Genomic DNA, 19,430 nt, shown 5'->3' with positions numbered 1-19,430 from the left:
CCTCTTGCCAGTAGGTTGCGCTATGCCCTGTGCAAACACCCCCTCTGGCGCCCAGGAAATATTCATTGTGACATGATGAGCTTGGATGGACCTCGTGTTCATTTCCTGCATATAGAATTTAGAGTACATGATGCTGAGGTTAGCTCATTATATACAGCTCCTTATTCAATTTGTCTGTTCCACCTTAAATACTGCTCACCAGGGTGCAATACTATTTCTTTTACATAAAAATGTCCATATTCATCAGAAATTTATGTGCACATGAGCAAAATTCCCAGGTCAATTTTACAGTGAAAAATGTTTTCGGCCAGAAAGGTATTAGTTGATATTTCTGCACATCCTATTTTTATCCTTCACAATTGTGAGTTTTCAGTGGCAGAGTTTTTAAACTGTAGTTTTTTTGTAAAAGATTTGTCCCTGAGCAAGACACTTAACCCTAAGTTGCTCCAGGGTGACTGTTCCTGTAACTACTGATTGTAAGTCACTCTGGATAAGGGCGTGTGATAAATGCTGTAAATATAAATGTAGTGTCTCCAGGGGGGGTACATTTTGAGTGGGTACAGCTATATTCACCTTAAAAAGATTTCCTGGCTGTAAGCATAACTGAACTATACACCCTACAGGCACAACATTTACATTTACAGCATTTATCAGACGCCCTTATCCAGAGCGACATACAATCAGTAGTTACAGGGACAGTCCCCCTGGAGTTACAGGTCCCCCTGGAGCAACTTAGGGTTAAGTGTCTTGCTCAGGGACACAATGGTAGTAAGCGGGACTTGAACCACTTTCATAGGCGAGTGTGTTACCCCTAGACCACTACCACCCCACTACGAGTATTGCAGTCTGCATAGCAGTATTTAAGGTAGAGTTGACAATTCAAATTAGGAGCTACTTCAGCTATGTTCATTACTTTGTGAGCTGGTTATTAGGTGCCTTTCCAGTCAGACAGAGAATCTCTTGCTGCCCCCTGAAGCAGGGTAAAAAAAAAATGCAGATGCTTGTGATGAATTTCACACACTTCACATCTCATTGGCCCATCACAAGCTGCTGAAAAAACACTCCATTAATTATGCATTTTTAAAGTAACAACATTCAAATATTTAATTTAACTATAGATTGGATTTAAACACACTCTTGTTAAATTGCTAGATTTACGTGTTAACAAAAAAATCATTCAAAAACCTTTCCCACCTTTTCCTTTACCTTGACCTATAACCTTGAACAAATCAATTGAAAAAAAAATCTGTTAAGGAAGAAAAATTTAAATTTTATGTATAGGACTGTGATGGCATTCAGTTGTTTCAGTCCTCATGAACTTTTTATTGGATTTATCGGCCTGGGCTCTAGCGGGGACCTAAAAATGTTATGCCTAGGCTCATGGTTATGTTGAAAGCAGACTGTAGGTCTTTGTCAAAAATATGAAAACCTGTATCATCTAGGACTCCTACTGAACTGGACATCAAATCATGTAATGCCAATATTAATATAACAAATATTTCTACATTTTATTGAATATCATGTGCTTTTTACAGCATGTATGCATTGTAAAGCATATGCCTACAGTTTATCTACACAATTCAATAACTGATTTTCTCAAACCTACAGCTTCCTCATTTAAACTTTGTTTTATTAGAATAGTTTTACACAAAAAATGTCAACATATGTTTCCCATTTTAAATTTGAACAATTTTAATGGGAAATTTCAAAACACACACATAATAACAAAACATATAGGATATGAAATATGATGAAACCCAAAATAAAACCTCACCCAGCTCTGTTCAATCAAAGCACCATTGAATAAACAGAAATAAAGTGAGAAGTAATAAGACAGCACAAGACAGTATTCATACAAATATATGTACATATGCACATTAATCCGGCATCACCTACAGATTAGTAACATAGTAAATGAAAGGTTGCCATTTATGATAAAACCCTTTAGTTGAGACTCTCATGGTCTTTTTAAAATTTTCAAGTTTTATAAATAACATTTCTTAAGGCATGTTAAGTAGTGGGAGCAATAGTGGACTTCCAGTAATGCTATATAGTACTCCTGGCTATCAAAGATGCCAAAGCTATGACATCTCTGTTGACAGTGACACCAAAAATGGTGGTCAGTGGATATGGATGTATAGTCAACAGATAAATCTTGATAACTCATGATGACAAATTGGTCACTGTGAGTCAGGTTGCAGGGAGATCTGTGACACTTATCACACTCATCAGCCGCAGCTGGTTATATAGAGCAGAGTCATGATTTTGATGCACACCTTTGAATTTGATGAGTCCATAAGCCCACATGATTGCACACACAGCTTCCTCAGTTTGTGATTTTGGTTTGAGACAGGAAAAGCAGAGACAGGTCCATTGCGGTCTTCAAGGAATAACAAAACACATGTTGGAGTGGTGACACCTGAACAAATATGATGTTCATGGTGGAGCAAGCAGGAGAAATTTTGTCCTAGCCAAGTTCAGTGTCTGAAAAGGATGTTAAATAATTCTTCCCCTGCAGGGTCGGTTCTAGACAGGCATAAATGAGGGGCAGACAGAAATGTGAAGGGGGCACATGGTGGCACCTTGGCGGAACGGGATTTGAACCGTCAACCTTCTGATTACGGGGATGCTTCTTTTACCGCTAGGCCACCGCTTGTAAATATTCCTCATCAGATTAGAACATTTTACTTAATTGGTATATTCAAACCTAACAACAGACGACAATATCAGATGAATCTGCCCTTATCTGTCAACCCAGGCCACCAAACTACTGGTTCAGTCCTTAGTAATCTCAAGACTGGATTACTGCAACTCCCTTCTAGCTGGTCTACCACTATGTACCATCCGACCTCTACAACTCATTCAAAATGCAGCAGCACAACTGATCTTCAACCTTCCCAAATTCTCCCACACCACTCCTCTGCTACGCTCCCTCCACTGGCTCCCAGTAGCTGCACGCATCAGGTTCAAAAAACTGATGCTGGCCTACAAAGCCAAACATGGAGTAGCACCATTCTACCTCTTATTACACCTCCCACTGCACCTCGTACTGCTCGCCTGGTCCCTCCATTGCTAAAGGTAAAAGGAAAACATTCATCTAGAGTCTTCTCCATCTTGGCCTTGGTGGTGGAATGAACTTCCCCTCGAGGTCAGAACAGCTCAGTCACTGAGCACCTTCAAACGACAGCTCAAGACCTTCCTCTTTAAAGAATATTTAGATTAAATTGTAACTTTCTTATTGTTGAACTTGTGTACAGAATCTACAACAGAGTGAATAAAAAGATTGTATTCATAGTTGGGGGTCCTAGTGAACCGGAATTGATCTCTTCATCGATGGTAACTTGAAAGCACGTTGTAAGTTGCTCTGGATAAGGGCGTCTGCCAAATGCCATAAATGTAAATGTAACAACAACCCTTTGGGTTACTATGGGTTACTTTTGGGCCAATATTAACAAAACTAAAAAAGGTTTGGCATAGTTGAAAAAATGCCTCTCGCTGCATTAACATTTGATTCATCACTATAAATAACCTTTCTCCCTGTTATTACAGTCATGATAAGTAGGTGAGACCACGTTAAAAAGGTTGCTTTTGTGTGCAACCGCTGAGCCAGCCGAGATTCCATGTGCTGATTTTTGTACTTCAGTTCTGTGTTTGCACATGCGCAGCTAGAACAAACCTCACATTGGGTGACAAATTTCGAACAGGTTTCATATTCTTATGACCAGCCAATGTACATTGTACATTGATTCTGTTGTACTGTAGTGATGCTTGTGCGTATTCAGTTTGTGGGTAATTATTTTCTTTCTCAACTATGCTTTTGGACAATGCGCAAGCGTTGTGTGATCGTTCTATTATACCAGCTACTAAAGATAAGAAATTATACATAATGTCATTGTACATGTAGGTTAGAGTTAGGTTTAGGACTATCAATTGGCTCTAAGGCTATACTATTTTGGCAAAGTTAGAGCACCAGCCTCATTCTCCAGGTATGATGATGGGCTTGACCCTGCTTCTTGATGATGGTGTGTCTGTGAGGAAACCCTCCCACAGGCCCTCTGTAGACTATCCATATGGAACAAAGCATGCAACACGCAAATAAGAAGATTCACATTCCTTCCCCTCGCATTCCAATGCAACGTTGCATTTTAAACTAAGTACTAGAACCAATATGAGGATTATGGACGTAAGGCCCTAAATGGGACGTGGGAAAGTGCGCGTGTGAACAGATCAGGGTTGCCAGGTTTTGGAACAGGTCTTTGTTTGTGGTTAAAATCTAAATGCCCCCGTTGAAAAAAAACAATTCGTAACTTCCAGTATGTTTTCGGAAAATGTTTCGGATCATTAATTTCAACAACTGCGTTTTGTAGGAAAGAAAGGGACCAGACCTGGCAACAGGTTCTGTGCTCCGCTCGGCATTTTTGTTTGTACAAGAGCGCGATTTGGCGTGAAAAGCGCCACCCTGGCATCCTGGGCGCTCGGGCTCGAATGTAGCGCCCCCTGGCGACGCACCACGGACACAGATAAGAGGATTTGGGTCTCCGTCGTCTTATTTTCGGCCGTAGGTTCACCCTGTCGAGCATTTGGCATCCGGACTCGGGTCTCCTGTCTTGCGGCAGTCTGACGGTAACCCACTTTAGCCGCGTCGCTCGGCCGCCGCGGGGTGGAGTTAGTCTCGGTGACACGTCAGACGGCAGCGGGACACCTCGCTCCGTCCGCCGTCCTCTCCCCGCCCCGCCCCTCCCCGCCACACTCCATGGCACGATTTGAGCGCGGAGCTGCAGCGCCCGCAGTTATCATCCATCCGCGGCCGCAGCCATGAGAGCGTCCGCGCTGCTGTCCCTCCTCAGGCCCGTAGGGCCAGTCGTCGTGGGCATTTCGCTGGGCTTCACCCTCAGCCTGCTCAGCGTCACTTGGGTAGAGGAGCCGTGCGACTCCGGCGGGGCCAGAGCAGCGGAGGACGAGCTGCTGGCCCATTCGGGGAGCCTGAAGGGAGCCCGCAAACCCAACTACATATTCACCGCCGCGGATGCTGACGAGGATTTGGAGCCCCGGATCGTCCCGTACACCAAACCCGCACAGAGCCCGGCCAGGAAGGTCTACAGGTAGGAGCTTTAACACAGCGGACCTCGAGCTCATGTGCAGGATCGATCTATACACCTCGATCTATCCCCAGTCGTACCTCTTTCAAACATCACAGCTGAAAAGGTCAATTCGGGACCCCCCACATGGAAGATGACAACCACCCAACCCCCAGTGTAAACACTGGCTCATTACAATAGGAGTAAAAGGTGCTTCCTGGCGTATGAAAGTGAAGTGATTGTCAGTGTAAAACACAGCACAGCACACAGTGCACACAACGAAATGTGTCCTCTTCTTTTAATCACCCTTGGGAGCAGTGTGTGGGGACTTTGCTTTGCTTAACTGCAACTCAGTGGCACCTTGGTGGTTTGGGATTCATACCTGCAACCTTCTGATTTCCTAATCCACTAGGCCACCACTGCCCACTGTGTGTGTGTGTGTGTGTGTGTGTGTGTGTGAGTTATAATTTAGCAAGCATCAGAAGGAAGTTTAAGTGGACCAGTGTTGGAGCAGCTTCAGTTTTTTTGCTGCTATGCCTTAGACTGAAGAGGATGACTTGAGGTCATGTGTGGAATGTATTGTTTATAGAGATTGTGGCATCTCAGGCATACAAATTTAATGGATCCAGGTATGATGAGTATTCATAAAGGAATTTGAGGGTCACATTGGGAGCATCTGTGTTTCACATCTGTTAAAAAGCCCCCTTTGTCCTAAAGGATCCAGTATCAGCTGCTTTCCACCTGAAAAATCATAATTGAATCATAAACATACCCACAATTGCAAGCAGTTCCCTTTATGTGTTGTGGTGAAGCATGAAAACATTTGAAAAGAGCTTAAAATATTGTCAGCAGAAAATGAATATGCTGTAATTAGACTTGGCTGATGCAGGCCAGTGGCTCATAATGGATTTTTTTATGGACTGTGGAATTAAGGTCTGAAAATAGGTTTAAAAAAGCTTTCCATTCCACTTTCCATTGCAGATGTCACATTTCTGAATCAAAGATTAAGCTCCTTCACTTGGTTACTTTGAACCACAGTTCTGTACAGTTCACCAGTTTCTCTGATTCATGGTTGTAGTAGCCTAGTGGGTAACACACTCGCCTGTGAACCAGAAGACCCCCAAATCCCACTTACTATCATTGTGTCCCTGAGCAAGACACTTAACCCTAAATTGCTCCAGGGGGGACTGTCCCTGTAACTACTGATTGTAAGTCACTCTGGATAAGGGTGTCTGATAAATGCTGTAAATGTAAAAATGTAATTCATTGTACCTGCAGGGGTGGATGTTTCAATATATGTTGAGGAATAGTTAAATCATTAGCTGAATTCTCCCCTAATGCAAATGTGAGAATTTTTTCAAATGAAAATGTTGCATGAATTGTGAGTTGGGTTAATGTTGAGTGCCGAGTTCAGACTGTCAGTTCCATACTGTTAATCTGAGAAGACAGAATGCTACGTTCCCATCAAAGTCAAATCAAGATGGACACATTTTGGGTACAAAGAAAAATATTTAAATCCCACAATTTTGACTTCCCAATCTATAATTCATAAACTTATGAAGATGGAATTCTGGGTATGCATACACTCAGAGCAGTTTCCACACTTTACCCATCTTATGTGTGTGTTTCTGCCTCCATAGGGCCAAGTATGCCAGCACCGAGCTGGGGATTCGCGAGCGCCTGTTTGTGGGAGTGCTCACGTCAAAGAGCACTCTCAACACCCTTGGCGTGGCCGTTAACCGGACTCTGAGCCACCGTCTTGATGGACACCTTGTGTTCTTCACTGGCACACGCAACCGCAAGGTGCCACATGGCATGACTGTGGTTACCCACGGTGATGACCGCCGGGTGCTCAACATGTTCCAGTCGATCAGCTACCTGCTGGAACATTACATTGATGAGTACGACTGGTTCTACCTAGTGCAGGATGATGTCTACACGCAGCCTGACCGACTGAAGACCCTGGTGGGACACCTGAGCATGGTCATGGAGCTCTACATGGGCTGGGCAGAGGTGGTGGCAGGGGAGCCGCGGAGGAGGTTCTGCAGTGGTCGGGCAGGGTACCTCCTCTCCCATGCCCTGTTGCTCAAGCTTCGCCCCTTCCTGGAGCCCTGTCGCAGCGACATCATCAGCGTCCGGCCCGATGAGTGGCTGGGCCGCTGCTTGAGTGACTACACAGGCGCCGCCTGCACGCAGGAGCATCAGGTAGGAGCAGAGAGTTGACCCTCGTCCTTGTTTCTCCAGGCCTGATGGAATGCTCACCTCCTACCTGGAAGCGGCAGTTGGCTCATTAGCATGAAACAGCCTGTCTTGGATCTGAATGAAGCTGTAGTTCTGTGATGGCGTGTCCTGCAGTTTGCCACAGGCCCATATGTTCAGTATCTTCATGCATGCAATGTCTCATACACACACAAGACATCACAGGTCCGACCTCTCTGTGACCCTTTGCGTGGTTTTGAACAGCTGCCTGCTAATCCAGTTATATTCATTTGAGACCATAGGTTGAAATGAACCAGGATCAAGCCTTCTCTCTGTGTGTGTGTGTGTGTGTGTGTTTGGGCTAATGGCCCCAAGATGTGTCCAGTGTACTCCAAAAGTGTTTGTGTGTTACTAGTTTGCTTGCCATGGCCTTGATTTTTACAGTACAGCCAATTAAGCAGGAAACCACGTTTCCCATGAGGCAGTGCTCCACCGTGGAGGGACAGGGCTCTATGTCAGATGTGCTGGAGGAGGCTTTTCCTGTGCACTCTGAGAGTGTGCGTGTGTGTGCATGAGGTGTTGTTGAGGTCTGTACATTAGATGGATTACAGGATAAATGCAGCAGCACCATGCTGGCAAAGAAACAGTCTTTGCTGTAAATAGCTTTACTTGACTGGATTTGTGATTCTACACAAACAGGTTCTCTCTTGCTCTCACACATAAACACACAAGCACATTCTCGAGTTTAACCCATTCACTAGAACATGACGTCCTGATGTTGAACCATTGGTCACAGAGCCATCTGGACAAACATCATCCAGGCAGCAGCCAATGAGACGACAGCTTCCTGCTCCACATGGTTTGCACTGCAGATGTGGCAGACCGTTGTTAAGTTAATTAGGGATAATAATGCAGAGGAAAGGGGAACCAGCTGGAACCATCTGAGCTGCATCACGAGTTTTGAGAATGAAATTAGTGTACCAATTTCTGACACATTGTCCCTTATATATATATTTATTTATATATTTATATATATGCATGTTAAATTCATCCAAACTTGAGTGACGTTACTAGTCACTTAACCTGCTGCATGCCTCATAGCTGCTTTAGTGCACTTGCTGTGAGAGAAAATTTCAGGCATTGTGTCTGCTGTAACAAGAGTCGTGAAAATAAAGAATAAATGTGAGAAAGTGTTCTGATGTGAATAGGAGGATTTCACTTGCATGACTGGGCATTTACTGTTCTCAAGTGGCTCACAGCCTTCCTAGTTAAATTAATTTTAAGTTGCCCATGGTCTTTGAAGCTAAGCTGTAGTGAAATGTACAGTGCTCAGTATAAATGATTACACCCCACTACATTTATCAGAAAACTTTCAGTTTCCTTTCAGAATCATACCATACTACAAAATAATTGATTGCAAACAAGATTTGTTCATTTGCACATTCAAAAAAGGGATTTTCCTAACAAATCCATTCAAGCCAATGTTGCAAAAATGAGTACACCCCAATTATAGTCTTAGGAGAAGACTACAAAATTCTAATTAACATGCATTCAACCAGTGAGGTGAGTTGAATGATTCATTTAAGAGGTGTCTCGCAGACAGGTGACTATAAAAGGGCATTACATCCAAAAATTTAAGAATGATGGAAGTGCAACCATCTTACAGAGACGTCGTGGCTGTCCAAGGAAGTTAACATCTCGACAGGAGTGTCTTCTGATGAGAAGGGTTGAAGAAAATCACCATGCAGTTAGCTAAAGCAGTGGAAATCCAAACTGGAGTGACTGTTTCCCGTGACACCATACAGCGCACGCTACAGAGGAATGACATGCATGGGTATTGTCCATGCACAAAAAAGCATGCCTAGTATTTGCTAGTGCCCATGCTGAAAGAGATGATCACTCCATGCACTTGGTCGTCGTGCACTTTTCCAACACTACAACGATCCAAAACACACATCTAAAGCTACTGTTGCATTTCTGAAGGGTGAAGGTGATTGAATGTCTCCTGATCTGAACCCAATCGAACACCTGTGAGGAATTCTGAAGCATCAAGTTGAGCATCACTCTCCATCCAGCATCCAGGCTCTAAAAGAAGTTATCCTTGAAGAATTGAAAAAGATAGATGTTGCAATATGTTGCCAACTTATTTATGCCATGCCTGGAAGACTTTGTGCTGTCCTTGAAAACCACAGTGGTCCTACAAAATACTAGATATACTATTTTTGTTGTGGGGTTTATTCATTTTTGGTTCAACCAATTTTAGTAAAACTAAAAGACATAATATTTTGTGATCTAAGTTATATTATTAAATATTAAACAAGTGTTCAATTGTTAAATTTCTGGAAATTGTTCTTTTATTCATTGAGATACTCATTACATTTGTACTTTCATAGGGAGTGTACTCATTTTTGCTGAGCATATATGTATCTACAGAACTTTGCAAATGTTATCAGAACCTTTGAAAATTTTATACATTTTAGTCTGTTTTGCTGGATCGGTGACTTGTATAAAGTGATATGGTGTATGGTATGGGCTTGGTTGGTCAGGGGATCATCGTAAAGCAAGATAATGACACAGAACATAAATCCAATTGTATGCCATGTGATGCACAGTGCATTTTGATAAAACAAGTTACTTTATCCCCATGGTCAGAACTATGAACAACTGTGACATGCATGTAGTGCTTGTGCCTTACTACTGGGCAGTTCAATATAAAATTATGACAAAAGCAATTCGAGCAGTTTGAAAACTTGCCATGTGATGCACGGGACACAGAAAACTAGTCTCACTTGTTAAAACAAACTTCCACAATAAAATTATGTGACCTCTATAAGCATTCAGACAAAACTATTGCACCAAAAATTTTAATGTATAATGGGTGTCAAAACTGTGCAACACTAAAATAATAAAAAAAAAGCAATACCAATATATGCAACTGTCACGTCCCCTTGTCTAGAAGTCAGAGACAGCGACAAAACAGTGACAAACGGACAGCACTAGTTAGAATCCACTAACTCGGACAGATGCCATGAAGAGAGGTTTAGCACTCAGTATGGTAATATTTTGTGAATAACAACTATGTAGAGTGAATGGTAATTAACATAAAGAAGAACTACAGGGCAGCTCGAAACATAACAACAGAATTATAATGGCAGCAATGTCGCCAGTTGTTTCCTCCCTCCTCTCTCTCAAACAGAAGACAAACAGACCCGCCCCGCAGGGTGCGTGGCATAACAGCAACTGAAATGACCAAGATGGTGTGATGCACAGGGCAGTTGTGGTCTAGTGGTTAAGGAAGCGACCCCGTAATCATAAGGTTGCCGGTTCAAATCCCGATCCACTTAGGTGCCACTGAGAAAAGCACCATCCCCACACACTGCTTCCCTGGTGCCTGTCATGGCTGCCCACTGCTCACTAAGGGTGATGGGTTAAATGCAGAGGACACATTTCACTGTGTGCAACGTGTGCTGTGAATTATTTGCTTTGAATTTAATTGAAATTAGTAAAAATTTTACACTGCGAGAGGTAATTGTGTTTCAAATGTTTGCAAAACCTTCAATTAAATGATGTTCCACATTATCCGAGTACCATTCTTAAATAATAGGACCAGTAGAAGTTTTATGCAAATAATACATGTAAATTAAAATCAGAACCTCCTAAATGATTAATTCAAGGATGCAAATAATGATCAAAACTATAAATATGACATATTTGTTTTGCTTTGGGGAATTTTTTTTTATATCAGTAAATAGTAAGTACATAATGTGCAATGAAATGTATCACCATATAAGGGTTGGGTTTGGGATTAGAAGACATGGCGTGTGTAACTAATAACTGACACTCTGTCTGGGATTTTAACAGAAGGCCAGTGTGAAAGGTTGTGTTCAAACGCAGGGGGCGTGGCAGATTGTAAATACCTAAAAGTTCACTCAGGTACTGCTGGGCGAGGCCATTTAGTGCTAATGCATACAGCTGTGTGTCATCGGCATAGCAGTGAAAGTAATACTGCCCTGTAACTACTGATTGTAAGGTCTTGTAAATGTAAAATCTATTCCACCATGATTCATATGGTCTTCCTCTTTGGTCTTACAATGCAGTCTGTAGCTCTAGCTGTACTAGTTCTACTGAAGAAAAAAGTGAAGTGATTGTCATTAGGATGCACAGCACACGGGGCACACAACGAAATGTGTCCTCTGCATTTAACCCATCACCTTAGTGAGCAGTGGGCAGCCATGAAAAGCACCCAGGAAGCAGGTACTTTGCTAGGTGGCACCTCGGTGGGACCTTGGCAGTTTGGGATTCAAACCAGCAACTTTCTGTGCAGTTACAAATGAATACTGGTGCAGCAGATGCTGTGGTGATGTACAGTACACACCTTCTCATTCAATGTGTTTTCTTTATTTTCATGAACATTTACATTGGGATATTCTCACTTAATGCATCAAAACTATGAATGAACATGTAGAGTTATGTACGTAACATAAAAAGGTGAAATATCTGAAAACATGTTTTATATTCTAGTTTCTTCAAAATAGCTCTGATTACTGCTTTGCACACTCTTGGCATTCTCTCAGTGAGCTTCAAGAAATGGTTTTCCAACAGTCTTGAAGGAGTTCCCAGAGGTGTTTAGCACTTGTTGGCCCCTTTGTCTTCACTCTGCGGTCCAGCTCATCCCAAACCATCTCGATTGGGTTCAGGTCCAGTGACTGTGGAGGCCAGGACCCCATTTTTTGTTAAGTACATAACTCCATATGTGTTCATTCATAGTTTTGATGCCTGTAGTGAGAATCTACCAATGTAAATGGTCATGAAAAAAAAGAAAACACATTGAATGAGAAGGTGTGTCCAAACTTTTGGTACTGCATAGTGGCGGTGTAGTAACAAAGGGTATTATTCCATTTACATAGTTTCGTAATCCACCTAAAAATCTTTATCACACTGGATTGCTGCTAACTATTGAGTAGGATGGTTCCTTAGTGTGTGACATTTACTGTCAAACACGGAGGAGGAAGTGTCCTGGTCTGGGTCCTGGGTTGGCACCCTGAGCCAAAACATTTACATTACATTTACATTTACAGCATTCAGCAGATGCTATTGTCCCAAACAATGGACATCATTGCTCTGTAGTACACATCTGATATTGCAAGACTGAAATCTGCTGTTTAACATGTTTTTTTGTTGCAGTTATTTAAGACAGTTTTTTAATTGTAAGTTTACTGTCCCACAAATGCTATAATTATTGTCTGTCTATTTGATAAAATGTGCAACTGCCCCTCCATATTTGCCAATATTTGACCAATATTTTTTTGCTAATGATTTTTTTTCAGGGGCTGCAGTATCAACATTTTGTGATGGAACCTGGTTTTGAAATTAGCCAAGAGGTCAGCAAATCCTTTCAGAATGCCCTGACAGTCCACCCAGTGTCCAGCCCTGAACTCATGTACCGCCTGCACAAACACTTTACTGAAATTGAGTTGCAGAGGACGTACAACGACATCAAGACTCTACAGGTGAGAGGGATGCTTGGTTGAATTACATGCCACATCTTTTTAAGTGATATGAAACACTTACAGAATTACAAAAAAGTGCAAATATCCTTTTTGTGAACTACATCCCCTCAGATTGATAGTCGAAAGTGGTCTGTGCATTGGTCCATGTCAAAGCCCTGGTCCAGGGGAGAACTTTTTACTTTACTTTAAATTCTACTCAAGTAAAAGAAAACGTACCAATCTAAAAAGGTACTTTTATTTAAATGTTAAAATGTATTTTGAGTAAAAGTTACTTAGTTACTTTCAATTACTTGATGTAAAAAAGGACTAGTCATAATTCCAATCCAGCAACAGTTGTTTTTATTTGTTTTTATCCACACTGTTCACCAACAGGAAGTCATGTCTGCATTTTTCCGGAAAAAACATTTACCCACTGGTTGTAAAAATACATTTGTGCTATTTTTTACATCCAATCACCAAGCAATGCTTCACTCATTTGTAAGTCATGACGGTCAGTTGAGCAAGTTTTTTAGGGGAGGGGTGAGGAATTCTCTGGATGGGCAAAGCATGAGAAACGGGAGGTAATCTTTCCCTGTATGACATTATAAGGGGCCAATGAAAATGACATCAACATGAATTTAACTGCTTGGCAAAGCCTATTAAGTAGTAATAGGTTAAATGCAACACAACCATCAATGAAAAGGCATCCTGAAATTCTTCGTTTTATTGTAGTCTAGGTCATATTTCATTACCACAGGATGACTGACATATTCTCACATTATAATCACCTCTCTTTAAATAGGCTAAATAATTTTATTTAATTTTCTGAGCAATTAAGAATAATTAATTCCTCTCCAGTTTTGAAGACAGGTAAGAGTGACATTCCACTGAACCTTCCCACCTGGGGGTTCAAAGGAATGTAACTTTTATCTGTCTTCAAAACTTGAGAACCCTCCGTCTATTTAGCCTTTACCTGCGACTCGTGGGGATGGGGATGACCATTCCCTTCATTTTTAGAAGCTCAAGTTCATATTTGTATTTCTTTTTTACATTTGCAATTGGTTAATTTAAATAAAAGCATCTCTAAGACACAGCTATTCAGATTCTTGTGTCATGGACCTTTAAGCACAGTTGGCCACAAAATTGCCAAATTCTGAGTTGCATGGTCAAACTCAAACATTACAATGAAAAAAGAGAAAATAAAGCCTAAATCAAACAAAGTATCCAAAACTGTAAAACCCTTCAACAATTTCTTCTTTACAAATTGTGCTTTTTGTACTATCTATAATATCATTTCTCTAATTAACAAATTAGCACACTGAATGCTGATATAAGAATTTAAATGAAGTGCCCTGCCCCACTGACTACTACAGCATTAGACTGTAAAACTTTTGTTCAGTTTCCGCAATGTTTGATATACAAAAAGTATATAAATTCTACTCTACTTACCACCACATGCTTTTGCAGATTTGATGTGGAAGTTTTAAAAGCTGAAATATTGTGCCCTGCAGCATATTACCCTGCAACAAAATAGTGGGAATGCCACGTTCAAAGGCCTGTGCATTTTCCTTTCATTTTACTTCACACAGATATTTTTCCAGTGTAGCGAAGTACAATACTTGGATAAAAATGTACTTAATTAAAAACAACAACAAAAATTACCATTTAATCACAAAATCTACTTAATTACAGTGACGTGATTAAATGTAATTTGTTACTTTCAACCTCTGAATAAAAGACAAGAACATCAAGTACAAAAAGGATTTCGATTTCTGCCGAGCTGTTCATTATCCTTCGTATCTTCATCTTCGATTCCAACCCTGGGTGGCAACCATGACAGTGCATTTTTCATGCAGAACTATCTAGCTGTCTGTGTTTCAAGGGTGGTAGTACACACTCGCCTATGAACCAGAAGACCCGGGTTCCCACTTACTATCATTGTGTCCCTGAGCAAGACACTTAACCCTAAGTTGCTCCAGGGAGACTGTCCCTGTAACTACTGATTGTAAGTCGCTCTGGATAAGGGCGTCTGATAAATGCTGTAAATGTAAATGTCATACTTCAATCTCCAAAATTCTCCAAAATTATAATATGAGAAGTATGTGCTGGTCATTAATTGTGAAACTCCTGAGCTCATTCGCTGTGCCCCACAGGAGGAGATTCGGAATGTGAGTGAGATGGCAGTGGATGGGAACCGCAGCACCCTGTGGCCTGTTGGAGTCTCACCACCCTTTGAGCCAAAATCACGCTTTGAGGTGCTGCGATGGGACTACTTCACTGAAGAACAGCTCTTCTCCTGCAATGATGGCTCACCCAAATGTGGCCTGCATGGTGCCGACCGCGATGACATCAATGATGTCATTCAAACAGCTATTGCTGAGCTGAACAGGAAGTACTCTCCTGACCTCCACCTGGCCAAGCAGCGTCTGCTCAATGGCTACCGGCGGTTCGACCCCACACGGGGAATGGAGTACACGCTGGACCTACAGCTGGAGGCTCGGGCGCAGGCAGGGCGCAGTACCTCCCTCACCAAACGAGTCCACTTGGTTCGGCCGCTTAGTCAGGTGGAGATCATCCCCATGCCCTACGTGACGGAAGCGACACGTGTCCATGTGCTGTTGCCCTTGGTGAGCGCTGATCGCATGTTTGCCTTGCGCTTCCTTGATCTTTATGCCTCAAACGTGTTTGAGACAGGTGAGAATGCAGTTTTGACCTTCCTGTTCATCTATGACCCACTGGAGGCCCAGCGCGTCGGTCAAAATGACATCTTTACCAATGTCAAATCCAAGGTGGCTGCCTATGAGCGCAAATACCCATCAGTCAAAGTGCCCTGGATCAGTGTGAAGACAGAGAGTCCTGCACTTATCAGGATCCTAGACATTGTATCTCGTAAACACCCGGTGGACACGTTGTTTTTCCTGGCCACTGCAGACACGGTGGTTAGTATGGAGTTCCTCAACCGCTGTCGGATGAATGCCATCAGTGGCTGGCAAGCCTTTTTTCCCATCCACTTCCAGGACTACAACCCACAGGTGGCCTACCATGACCAGCCGCCTCCCACCTCGGCTGACGTAGTCCGAGAGGCTGGACACTTCGACCGCTATGCATTTGAGGAGGCCTGTTTCTACAATGCTGACTACATGGCTGCCCGGACACGCTTGGCTGGAGAACCGCAGGACAACAGGGTAAATCAGAAATGTCCATCATTTAAATGAGCCAATACCACATCAGTATGCCTGATACCCCAGACTGAAATGTAATTTGTCTTCTTCTGGCACCAAGAAAGGAAAATTGAGATGTCAGTTAATATACATTTCTGGTCAAAAGTTTTAGAACACCCCAATTTTTTCATTTTTAATTGAAATTCTAGTAATAAAATGATGTACTAACCAAAACTGAAAAATATTGTACTTGTTAGAATCTTTTGTTGAAAAAAGGGTTAACAATTTAAAGCTGTTCTGCAGTAATGGAGGTTTTTCATGATTACTTTTATGCAGGGTTGTAAGAAGTTTTGGAACACACTGTGGTACCCTTGTCAGTATTATTTGAACAGTATTGCAATATAAATGGCAAGAAAAACAACAGAAAGTTCAGGTGACAGTATCCTTTACCAATATAAAGCAGTCAAAAACTGTAGAAAACTGATAGAAGCAGGTCTATCAAACCCAAAGCCACAACAGCATCAGAAGACAAGTTTGTGAGTCCACAGCTTGTGTGATAGGTTAATAGTGTTTGTATTACGCAAATTTCACTTTCAACTGTAAAGAAAATGTGTCAAATTGACAGGTCCAGTTGTAGCAAGAAAGTCATTGCTAAGATGTAAGAATAAGAAAAAGAGGCTTTCTTGGGCCATGAAGGTGAATAAACCTACAAGTTATGGCAACTTCTGCAACAGAGTTGGAGAGAACTTTCTAAAGATTGATTTTAGAATTGCAATTATTCAAAATAGTTTCTATTCTATGCTACTATTAGTACAATGATACATTGAACTGCCTGATAAATTTGGGCATGTCCTAAAACTTTTGAGGAGTAGTGCATGTGGTTAAACAATATTGTGCAGTACTTTTATGCATGTGCACACACTTACTTTGGGGGTGGAGCTATCACCTCAGCTGTGTTAGTCTTTCTTGTGCTGTTTTTGTGGACCTATGATGATAGACTAAAACAGATGTGTAGGTGTTTATGCTGCCCCTGTCAATTTAGAGGGAATCACAGCCTCTCTATCTACAGTAGCTGCTCTCAAAAAAGAATATAGTACAATTTGTGTTTTCAGATTTTTGGTGACATTCCTACTCCAGACACTATGTGTTTCATGAGCTTAATCTCTAAACTTATCTTAAACTTATGTGATTAAGTTGCCCAGTACAATAGGGTTTCATTGCTTTCTTGTTAAATAAGATTATTTTATGTGCTTATGTTCTTGCATCCTTTAACGAAAACTTTCCTTTACCTGCAGGACACTGATGACTTACTTGACACTCTGGACGTGTATGATGTGTTTGTGCACTATTCGGGGCTGCACGTGTTCCGTGCAGTAGAACCTTCGCTGCACCAGCGCTATCGGAATCGGACCTGCAACCCTCGCCTGAGTGAGGAGTCCTTCCACCGCTGCATGCAGAGCATGCTGGAGGGACTGGGCTCGCGCTCGCAGCTTGCCATGCTGCTTTTTGAGCAGGAGCAGGGCAACAGTACCTGACTGTCTTTCGAACATTCCCAAACAATCTTTAAGTCACATAGCCAATGGCCACTCCTCAAAATGGAACCTCAACACCACAGCCATCATGAACTTGCCCATAATAGCACTACAGGAGCGCTACCCTTAAACTCATCTATGTTTCTCCACCCCTGCTTTCTTTTCACTTGTATTAATACAGCAAGTACTTTACACATTATGAAGTGACATGTTTGACGAGCCTGGATCATGGGGGCGTTCAGCCACCTGGCGCCAGCCGGGATCGGCGCAGCCTCTTTCTTTTAATGAGTTGCGTTCTATGGAAGCTAAGGGCGGATTTTCTCTGTCTGGGCCTGTCCTCGGACCTCTGGGATGAAGCTCATTAAGAATCTGTGTGGTGACAATGTTTCGTGCTCCCTACGGCCAAAGCTGCCCCTCTGATCACCTGTGCCTTTAGGTCTATTGATACTGTTGTATGACTGTGGGATTCATTGTAATGGTGTAGCATGAGCATTTGTTGAGCCTGTGTTTTTGTCTGTTAATTATTTCTATTCTATTTTAGTTTCTCTCGTGTGAAGGCTTATGTGCTAAGCACAGTTTCTGATTGAACGAATAACCTGGGAAAGTTTATATAGTTTATATTCAGGATCCAGACATCTTGTGGATCTCTGAGTGGATCTCAGTGTGCTGTGTGGTGTATTTATAGTCCCTATTGTTTATTGCATTTTGGAAATTGTTATTATTAATAATAATAATATTATTTTGTGTGGGTCCAAATATACGTATGACACAATATCCGGGGCCTTGATAAGTTATTGGAATTTTTGGCTGGTTATTAAGAAGTGAACACTGTAATAAACAAAGAGGGCAGGTCCGGGCAGGTATTACTGTATGAGATTTACATAGCATGGGTTCACATGCACAACCAGAACACATTCAGTCATTCAGTGGTGGATCCCTTGAAGGAATTTTCCCAGACGAGGATTCAAAATGGTTTGAATAATGTTAATAAAATGGTTAATAATGTTACCAACAACCTGAAGTCATTGTACTTGTATTAGATCTTGTGCCAGCAGTCCCCTCTCTGGATGCATCACATCAGCACTCCTTTCTATTCCCAGTTAATTTAGCTAAACATGCTGGGCAGGCCCAGATGTAGTCTTTAACCAGTGTCTCATGATGTCAATAACTGTTAAAAATGTTAACTATTTCTCTAAATCAATTAGAAGGATTTATCAATGAAATGTGAGATTTTGGAACACTGGAAGCCTTGATCATGAATAACCAATAGGAGGGGGTCATTGCAGCCTGACTAATTATAAATCTTGACTGGTCCAGGTAGTCCACTGTGTTTTATGACAATGGTAGAACAGGATAGATTTTTGTTGTGAAATTGTCAGTTTTGTAAATATTAGTACAGTTTTACATTAGTACTAGTTTTACCCAAAAATCACCTTCACATAGTGACCATGTGAGAATGCTTTGCAGATACTTTGGCCGTAGAACACATTCCTGTTTTTTCTGATTATCACATTTCTGTATGTGTATATTAACAAGCCACATACTTGATCATAGTGCTTGGACCCTTTGATTCCAGATGTATTTATTTTTATGTGCAATAGGTGACTCATTGGTTTCAGTATTTCATGTAAAGTTTAGTTTTGAAATACCCACTTTGAAATCCATTGTTGCATTTGACCAAAACTTACATTTCAAAATTTGCCTGTGTGTTCAATTTAGGAATTTCTTTCACATTGTATCCATTTAACAAACAACACAGATGCTGTATGTATTGTGCAATATAATAGGATTAAACAGTTTGCCTGAAATCATATTCACAAGAACCCAAAGACAAGACCTGACAGGCACTGATCACTAAGAGATTACCAGTGTGGCAAATCACAGATCCACTTAATCAGAAAATATTTCTTTGCTGGAAATAAATAAATATTGCCAGAACAATAAAGCAATATTTATTAGAAAGGTTGTCTT

At 41.6% G+C, this 19,430-nt stretch overlaps 1 protein-coding gene across 1 annotated transcript; it reads left to right on the top strand.

Moving 5' to 3' along the window:
* The first annotated feature begins 4,507 nt into the window (after positions 1-4,507).
* On the top strand, positions 4,508-19,421 carry LOC114764576 (chondroitin sulfate synthase 2-like). The gene is made up of 5 exons (XM_028954308.1): positions 4,508-5,102; positions 6,719-7,283; positions 12,605-12,787; positions 14,920-15,951; positions 17,223-19,421. The coding sequence occupies exons 1-5, from the start codon at positions 4,816-4,818 to the stop codon at positions 17,460-17,462; spliced, it is 2,307 nt and encodes a 768-aa protein (XP_028810141.1). The 5' UTR covers positions 4,508-4,815; the 3' UTR covers positions 17,463-19,421.
* Positions 19,422-19,430: the final 9 nt, after the last annotated feature.

Source organism: Denticeps clupeoides, chromosome 15, assembly GCF_900700375.1.
Source record: "Denticeps clupeoides chromosome 15, fDenClu1.1, whole genome shotgun sequence".
Classification (NCBI taxonomy): domain Eukaryota; kingdom Metazoa; phylum Chordata; class Actinopteri; order Clupeiformes; family Denticipitidae; genus Denticeps; species Denticeps clupeoides.
The sequence above is the reverse complement of the archived record's forward strand: the minus strand, read 5'-3'. Positions and strand labels throughout refer to the sequence as shown.